Source organism: Capsicum annuum, chromosome 2, assembly GCF_002878395.1.
Source record: "Capsicum annuum cultivar UCD-10X-F1 chromosome 2, UCD10Xv1.1, whole genome shotgun sequence".
NCBI classification, from domain to species: Eukaryota; Viridiplantae; Streptophyta; class Magnoliopsida; order Solanales; family Solanaceae; genus Capsicum; species Capsicum annuum.
Window position 1 is genome coordinate 119,363,263 of NC_061112.1, and position 9,308 is coordinate 119,372,570.

The following is a 9,308-nucleotide window of genomic DNA, read 5'->3' on the forward strand; positions in this document are numbered from 1 at the left end:
TTAAGTAGCATATGTTTTATTTAAGAAGTACATATATTGAATGGTACGTATATATGTGTATATATTTTCTAAAGTAGTATATATTTAACGTATACATGTGTATATGTTTTATAAATTAGTATATAACTATATATATAGTGTGTGTATATATTGTAGTATATATATTTTAGTATACGTTTTATTTAAAGTAGTACATATAAATTGAATGGTACGTATATATGTGTATATATCTTCTATAGACATATATATTCAACGTATACATGTGTATATATTTTATAAATAAGTATATAACTATATATATAGTGTGTGTATATATCGTAGTATATATTATTGTAGTATATGTATTATTTAAAGTAGAATGTATATATTGAATAATACGTATATATGTGTATGTATATCTTCTATAGACGTATATATTTAACGCATACATGTGTATATGTTTTATAAATTATTATATATATCATTATATTGTAGTATATATCTTGTAGTATATGTTTTATTTAGAGTAGTATCTGTATTTAACTAACATATAGTCGTCTACACGATTAAATGTGTAATTGTGTATATGTGCATATATTTTTTAAATTCTAATGTAGTATATACTATATATATTGTTTAACATATTTAAAATCTATATAGGTGGGTATATATAGTGTATATTGGAGAAAAAACTTTTTTTTTGGGTTTTTGATCAGTTTTGATCGAATTTTTAATCGATTTTGACCGGGTTTAGGTGGGTTGGACCGGGTTGGGTTAAGTAGGCCGATTTAGGGTTGTTTTTAAAAAAATTACTGTTGGACCTGAAATCGGATCGGTCCATTTAACCAAGCCCGGATCCGGACCGGCCCACTAACCGTCTAAACTTCACGGGTCGGTTTCGGGTTGACTCGGCCCGGCCCACTTAACACCCTTACATCAAATGATTGTTTACCGTGACAAATGATTAACATAATTACCTAGAGTAAGAAAATTATTTAGTCCAAAGCCTTACATTATCTCTTCTAACCTTTATATGACACCTCTCTTTGACCAAAAAATACAATTATCTTTTTCCCTCTTTTGAGCTTTTCTCTATTTTCTTCTTCATCAATGTGCTATGTTAAAAAAATCGGTCCTTTTAACTTTCTTGATTATATTAATTATGTAACGTTGACAAAGTAAAGTCGTATCTTTAAAGTTCCTTAATGTAAATTATAGTAGTCTTTATTTTTGTTGCTTCCGTAATTTTTATTATCATAGTCTACAAAATAATTAATATTCATATTCATGAGTCATGACATTATTGATATTCATATTATAGTCCTATAAATAGAGTTATTGTAAGATTTTGTATAAATAATCATCGGTTTTATATGAATGATAAAAACTATTGAATGATGATCAACTCGTGGGAATGAATAAGACAAGAGCTGAGAAAGTTGTACATCATTTTCATATTTTTTTCTTCTATTTCTAATGATTAAGATTATTAGAATGATATTGCATTATTTTTTTTATTTGTTCTCTTTATTTTGTATTTTATATGAATTTTTAATTATTTAAGTTTATAACTTTTTTTTTTTTCCATTTTAAATAGTAACTCATGACTTTATTGAACATCTGCTAACTACTAACTAAATGATTTTCCAATATGAAATTGATTATACCATTAAAATTATTGATATTTTGTCTCTCTTTTATTATCACGCGAAACACGAACAAATTGTTTCAAATATAAGGTAATTTTTCGAATCGAGTGTTTTAATGCATTTTCCCTATTTTATATGCTTTGGGCTTTTGGTAAATAAAAGTGCAGGCCCGTTACTGTTGGCAGCAAAATCCCTTTTCGTTAAACCCTTCATTTTGTGTCATTACTACCATAGAGCTAAAACCTTGGCTGCTATTTCTGTTTTTGATCTTCAGATTCGTAGCTATCCGACCGTCCGTCGTGGCTGGCGGTGCAATCATGTTGAAAAGACGTCGTGATGAAGCTGATGACGGTGGAGCAAATGAAACTGATGATACGACGTCGTACAGGACAGTTTTCATAGATACCGACCTTGATACTCACTTGGCTGTATTGGTCTCCGACTCCGATACTGTTTCCGACCTCAAAAGTAATTTTCCTCCTTTTCTCACCACATCTCTCTCGGTATATATATGTATGTATGTTTACAAATGCAGCTAAGCTAACAACTACTCCCTCCGTTTTATATTATTTGGCCCATGTCGACTTGACGCACTTCTTAAAAAAAAATCTTTAATTACAAGTGTGTTTTACTAAATTAATCTTAATAATGATGTGTTGTAACTCTAAATTTGACTTACTTTTTTTTTTTTTTTTTTTGATAACCGTGGTGTCCGGGTCAGCTTATACACACTCACCTCGACTAAATCCACGGGACTTTCCACCACGCACTAGCAACAAGTACCAGGTAACTACTTTATGTAGTTATTTAATACCAAGCTTAGTATAGGAAAAAAGTAATAAAACTCGAAAATGGACAATTAAATTGAAATATCTATTTTTAGTGTATTGGTCAAGTAAAATTAAACGGAGGGAGTACTGCGCATCAATTCCAAATAGTTAAGATTGGTGATAGAAATCCTCTACACTATTTGATATCATTTTGTTCCAATTGTTTGTTTGTTTGTGGGTGGGTAGGTGGATTGCATCTTTGTTGCTTTGAGTTCGTTTCAGTTGGTACTTGTTTTCGTTATGCCTTCGCTCGCCGCAGATTTTGAGAAAGTAAAAGCCTTCACTCTACGGTCAGCTGTTTTATACTATTAGTATAATTATCACCGTATGCTTCTATTAATAAAAGAAGTCATCATTAAATCAATGCTCTAGTTATAGGGTGCTCTTGCACTCAAGGGTCGTTTGGTAGTGTGTATAAGAAGATTGTTGAATATGGTGCATTAGCAATCTTGGCACTAGTAATGCTAGCATTAGCAATGCTGACACACTGTTTGGTTTTGACAGGTGATTGTGTTTTTAACTATGAGGAGATTATTTCTTATGCCGTGTTTGGTTTGATGTATTAAAAATTACATGCATTGCATAATTTCTAAAAACAATATTTGTTTACAAAAATACCTTCCACAAATTCAGTAGAAAGCATATGTGGAAATGGTTTTGACAGGTGATTGTGTTTTTAACTATGCTAATGCATGCATTAAAACCCCTTGATTGCTAATTCCATCGTTCTCATATATTAGTTATACATGGCATAATACCAAATAGAGTGCATTTGTTATACGTAGGTTGAAAAGTGTACCAAACAAAGATTAGTAGTACATAAAGCTAATGCATTTTTTTTTTTCTAATGCATCCCTATCAAATGACGACCCCTCACTGCTTATATGTTGGTCTGCCTCTATAAAAAATGTAAAACTGTTGGTTACTTTTGTATTTGCAGTATGAATTTTTACTCAAAATTGTCGATATTTGGATTCTTGAGCAAGGGATGCTATACAAAAAAACTGTGTTGCCTAACATACATGTTTGTGTTATGCAGTAAAGGCCATATTCAAACACTTAGAGTGCTTTCCTGAAATGAGGGAGTTGAAGATTTCTTCTGTGAAGGTTTGTTGCTCCCCAACTCACTATTTTTGTGTGTATTTCTTGTGACATGACATGCTATCAATAATGCCTTATAGGTGAAACGAAAAGGACATTACTATCATTTGCCTGACACTATGATTGTTAGATGTGTGTTTGAGGGTACCAAAAACAGCTGGTTCCTTTCTGTTGATGCTTCTAGATTTCACTGCGTTGGAAATGACGAGGACCAATCTGTGAGAGAAGATACAATCGGTAAGACGAGGAAGAAGAGAAGAAAGAAGAAAGGGAAGAACTCATCTACGTGCCATGATGTGGTTGCCAACATGGTTCTGGGTTCCACTGATAAATTCGAGGGAAGTAGGGGATTAGAGCAAAAGGAAGGAGTTGAAATGAAGATCTTTGACAAGTTGGCTGATGTTGACTCTACTGTTCATGTTACTGAATCTAAACTGAAAACATCTCCTGTTAAAGATCAAGCGTCAAACAAAGAGCGTCCAGCACCAGTCAGCAAGGATATTTTTGAAATGAATTTAGTCCGCCGACCTATACTTGAATCTATTGTCTCTGGAGACAGTGAACTTGGAACTGATGTTGCTAATACAACTGGAGAACAGGAACTGATACCAAACTGTGATTTTGAAATGCCCATGAGTGAGAAGTTGCGCGATGCAAGTACCAGGGTTCGAGTGTCTTCCTACCAGTTGGGAGATCTACAAGGAGCAGCAGAAAATAGCTTTGGGAGGAAGAGAAGCAGGGCGAAGAAGTCAACTTCTCATGAAGAGTTAGATATGAAAAATACTGTGGAGGCTTCTCAAAATGCTTATGCATCTGAGCAAGATATCGTCCGTAATGATGGTTCAAGTGATGCAAATACAAAGGTTGGAAGTATTATGCCAAAAACTGATGTGAATCATATAAATGAAAAAGAGAAAGAAGGCAAGTTGTCAGTTGCTCCAGGTGCTGAGACATCCCTTCCTTCTGAGAACAATGAAGCAACTGGGGCAACTAAAGAACAACTTCTCTCAGCAAAAAGGACATTGGATGAGAAGGGGAACATTGAATCTGGACATGCTAGCAGCATGAAGCGTAAGAAAAAGGGTCACAGGAGATCTGCTGAAAAGTTTCCTGATAAATTAGATGGAGAGGATGACAGTTGGGTGAACTGCCGCTCTTTAGCTGCAGGGACTGGATCTACAACTGATCCTGTAACTGAGCAGAGTAAGAAAGGTGAAATTTCGTTTGATGCTGAGGTCAAAGGGCCGCCTCACAATAAGGATCTGGTGCAAGTTCAGTCTGCAGCATGCAGATCTTCAGGTTATGCCAAAGCAGAAATGACCATTAAGGAAGTGGAAACTATATCGACAGCTCCCACTGATGTGAAGGCTGCGGAAGGACATGGAAACTCTGGTCGAAGTAAGAAGAAAAAAACAGAAGTGGAGGTTTCCATTTATAATAATGACGTTTCATGTGCCCCTTCAGTGACACATGATCCTCCTGCTAATCATTTTGTTCAAGGGTCTAATCAAGATAAAAATACACTGCCTGGCGGCCAAAAAAAAGGAGCATCAAAACAAGTATCAAAGAGTGCGTATGCTGCAGGTTCTCATCACCAAGTTGAGAAGGGAACCTGCATTGGGGCAGAGCCTCTGCCCGTTGAGGAAAAGGAGGTTGAGCATTTGCTGCTTAACCACACTGATAAAAATCAGGAGACTCTGAGCATTGCAGAAAAGAGACTGAAAACAAAAACCAAAAAGGGCGAAAGTTCTAAGAAGAGTAAATCCATTTTGTCTATCGAAGACCAGGAAGTCGGTCACAAAGACTTAGCTGCTTCAATTAATAAACTGGAAGATAGCCATTTCATTCAAGGGTCTAATCAAGATAAAAATGCACTGCTTGCCAGCAGAAAAAAGGGAGCATCAGAACAACTGTCAAAGAGTGCCTATGCTGCAGGTTCTCATCACCAAGTTGAGAAGGAAACCTCCATTGAAGCAGAGCTGCTGCCCATTGAGGAAAAGGGAAATGAGGTTGAGCATTTGCTGCTTAACCAGACTGATAAAAATCAGGAGACTCCGAGCATTGCAGAAAAGAGACCGAAAATGAAAACCAAAAAGAGTCAAAGTTCTAAGAGGTGCAAATCCATTTTGTCTATTCAAGACCAGGAAGTCGGTCACAAAGACTTAGCAGCTTCAAAGGCTAAGCTGGAAGATGTGAACCCTCTACCACAGCCAATGGAGATGGATGAGTCAGGCAAAAATAGTCATGTTGATCATTTGGCTGGTACCAATTTGGAAAATCAGAGAAATTCTGGTACTCATTCCAACTTTGGGAGTTCTAGGGAAGATGTCAGAAATGCTGACTCAGTTACTTCAACTAAGGAGGCGTTAGGAGAGATGCACGTACCTGATGTAAATACTTATAAGAGCGAGGGCATAAATTTCAAGAAATATTTTGTTCCTGGCCAACAAGGAGAAGTTGCATCAAAGAAACCAACGAAATCAAACAGACACACAAAAGCTGGCAGAAAATCGAAGGATGGTATGACTTCTAGAGAAACTTTGGAAGATATCTCGAACTCAAGAATTGAGGTGGCAATTCCGAGCCGCTCAAGTGCTCAGGGAGATAAAACACCCGAAGAAACTGGAAAGCTTGCAATTTTTGATGCTCCTGCTTACAAGAACAAAAGTGAAGAATCTATGGATGAATCTACATCCAGCTCCAGCTCAAAAGGTTCTGACAAATTCCCAGAGGACAATAGACGACAAACAGGTTCAGAAATTCATAGTTTGGATACCAGAAATACAAAAATGGGAACTGGAAACATCGAGGATTTTATGCAACCAAAGAAAGGCTTGCTTCCTAAACCATGGCCTAAATTTGGGGATAGTAGATCGAGAAAATCTGACAGTAAGGAGGGTGGAAATTCTGATTCTATGACCGAGACTCAATCAGATTCATCTTCTTCTGGCAACTCAGTCGAAGGGAGTGAAATAAGTCAGTCTTCAACTCCAAAAGGTAATTACAAATTTGATTTGTGTAGTTTTGCTTTTCAGGTCTTGACATTCCTATATGTTATTCCATGGACCTTCACAAAAATTTGAGACCTTTTACTCAAACAAAGCTATGTTACTCATGTTAGGCTGGTAAACCCATATGTGAGGCTTGGTATAGTATACTATTATTAAACTAATTGAAAATTTTACTAAACAATAATATCAGGCAAACATCAGCACACAGTCCTATGTGTTCTTATTCCATTTTACATCCACAAATTTGAGACCTTTTACTCAAGCAAGGAAATGTTACTCATGTGAGCTTTTAGCCGGCACTGCTTCTGATTTCCAAATATCGCCTAACCCCCCCCCCCCCCCCCCCCGGCAAACCCACACCCGGCAGTAAGCCATTGAAAGGAAAAGAGGAAGTTAATTTTTTCTTTGTGGTCGTGTTCGTAGTCATTCGTATGTCATTCCATAATCATTATTCCTAAGTATTAAACCATATTAAGGACCCTTTATTTTTCTACGGATAAAATATCAATGCTCTCTCTCTCTCTCTCTCTCTATATATATATATATATATATATATTTTATTTTATTTTTCTTTCAAAAAATACATTTAACGGTTTCCTGTTTCCCTCTATTTTCATTCCTTTTATAAGCTAATTTCTACTTCTTATGTTGACTTGATAGGAGCTAATGTTGCAAAAAGCAACGATGGAGCAAAGCATAAGCTCAAATCAAAGTATGTGAGATCTCTTAATTTTTTCCTCAAGCCCTTAGTTAGACATGGTTCTTTTTAACAGTAGACCATTGTCTGTTATGAACCACTCCTCTATGATTTCCCTAGTTTATAAATTCTTGTGACTAAATAGGTCCATATATGTTTATTCTTTTTTTGTGGGTGGGTGGGTTTTTTTGTTTTGGGGGGGGGGGGGGGGGGGTTCTCTGGATATACACATCCAAGGCCAATTGAGGGCTCTCCGGGGAATGCATCCATGGCCGAACTTTTTATCCTACACTTATGTTCTGACTTCCTCTGAAACACTAGGCGGTAGCTTAATCTGGCGGAGAAAACTTAAGCTATCATATCTTAACGTTGCCTATTTTGACTAAATAGGTCATAGATTTTTATTCTTTTTTTTGTGGGTGGGTGGGGGATTGGGGGGTTCTCCGGATATACGCATCCAAGGCCAATTGAGGGCACTCGGAGGAATGCATCCATGGCCGAACTTTTTATCCTACACTTATGTTCTGACTTTTCCTATGAAACACTAGGTGGTAGCTTAATCTGGCGGAGAAAACTTAAGCTATCATATCTTAACGTTGCCTATTTTATTAATTTATCCTCCCCACCCCCACCCCCACCCACACACAAAAAAAAAGCATTGTAATATCACTTGTGCCAGTAATTGATGATCAATCTATTAGTGGTAAAGGCTGTTAATGACAGGTGGAGAAAACTTAAGGATGTTATATTTCTAAAGTCATACTCTAGTCAGTGAGATGTGAATATTTGGGAAATCCTGGTGTTGGAGAAAAATAGTTTAGTACATTTTAAATTAGACAATGAGCTTGTTTAAGTTATTTGTGCACTTACCTTGGTCATTAAATTTCTGGTTCTTATGATCTCACCGTATATTCCAGCAACTTTCTAGGTCTGGACATAACGATGGATATGATTCTGAGAAGCTCTAGCCGTTTCAAGAAGGCTAAGGTCACGGCTGCTCAAAGTCAAGATGAAGAAAGCCAGCCTGTTGATGTTGTCCCTGACAGTCTGCTAGACACTCAGAATCAGTAACTCTCCCCTCTTTGTTTTCTAGTGAAATGACCCCAATTTTTTGTACACAATTACCTCTATGCAGCACCCTCCACCATTTCTTAATCGTCATTTTTCTTGCGGGTATATATTTATGTATTAAAGGTTAGCTAGTAGCACATTGTGCACAGATTTATATTCCATGCATAGGACGTGATTTTGGTGCTCTGATATTGAAATTTGTCTGGTCTTGATATGTTGTGTCATTGTAATTCATTCAATAGTTGCAATTAGGGGTATTTGTTGGTCAGTATGATACGATTTTTAAACATTTTGATTCTGTATTTTTTGTTTGAAATGCCTCCCCCTTACCATTTCAGTTTATTCGTTTAGATGATTTTGTTAGTTCGGTTTGGATAGAGAATTGTAACTTTCTTTAATTTATAACTAGGAATATGGCCGCGCTTCGCGCGTGCTTTAAAGTACACGTATTTGAGTAAATTTTCTTTTTGATTATTTAAGCATTCGATATATTGTCTGATAATATAATTATATGTTGTTCTGATGGAGATTATAATTGTAGGAGAAGGAAGGTTATCAAGTTTTGTGTAATGAATAGTAGTAGGGGTGGCAATTTCAGCTCATATTTGTAAAAAGAGTCCATTTAACTCATATTTAGTGAATTGGATCATTCATATTTCAAATGGATAAATATGGATTTTAACTCATTTTAAAAGCTCATACAAATATGAACAAAATGGGTAAAATATGGGTATTCATTTAGATACAGAGATCATCTGCCTATGTTTAAAGTTTCAGTTTTTTTTCTTTTCTAGTTTCTTTTCTTGTTCTTTTTTCCTTTAATTTGCTTTTTTTCTTTTTTATTTCTTTTTATTTTTTTACTCATTCCTTATAATTTTTTTCCCTTCTCATTTTTTCATCTATTTTTTATTTTTTATTTTTATTTCTTTTTTCTTTGTATTCTTTTTTGTTTTTTTTCGCTTTCCCCTTT

The 9,308-nt window shown here is 35.6% G+C and overlaps 1 protein-coding gene across 4 annotated transcripts; it reads left to right on the top strand.

Annotated features, from left to right (window-relative positions):
* Window positions 1-1,747: 1,747 nt before the first annotated feature.
* On the top strand, window positions 1,748-8,654 carry LOC107859126. Of its 4 annotated transcripts, XM_016704031.2 has the most exons (6): window positions 1,956-2,096; window positions 2,350-2,414; window positions 3,498-3,565; window positions 3,640-6,556; window positions 7,231-7,282; window positions 8,185-8,654. In XM_016704031.2, the coding sequence occupies exons 3-6, from the start codon at window positions 3,536-3,538 to the stop codon at window positions 8,336-8,338; spliced, it is 3,153 nt and encodes a 1,050-aa protein (XP_016559517.2). In that variant the 5' UTR covers window positions 1,956-2,096; window positions 2,350-2,414; window positions 3,498-3,535; the 3' UTR covers window positions 8,339-8,654. The 4 variants fall into 4 exon arrangements, with proteins under 4 accessions (XP_016559515.2, XP_016559516.2, XP_016559518.2 ...); XM_016704029.2 differs by lacking the exon at window positions 2,350-2,414 and having other exon boundaries at window positions 1,748-2,096; XM_016704030.2 differs by lacking the exon at window positions 2,350-2,414 and having other exon boundaries at window positions 1,748-2,096; window positions 8,196-8,654.
* Window positions 8,655-9,308: the final 654 nt, after the last annotated feature.

What these genes read in the sequence shown, in the direction of transcription:
- LOC107859126 (XM_016704029.2), top strand. Translation starts at nt 1,946, where the DNA reads ATGTTGAAAAGACGTCGTGATGAAGCTGATGACGGTGGAGCAAATGAA. An exon ending in TCAGTCTTCAACTCCAAAAG is followed by an intron (nt 6,557 to 7,230) that starts GTAATTACAAAT and finishes TTGACTTGATAG; the next exon opens with GAGCTAATGTTGCAAAAAGC. An exon ending in AAGCATAAGCTCAAATCAAA is followed by an intron (nt 7,283 to 8,184) that starts GTATGTGAGATC and finishes CGTATATTCCAG; the next exon opens with CAACTTTCTAGGTCTGGACA.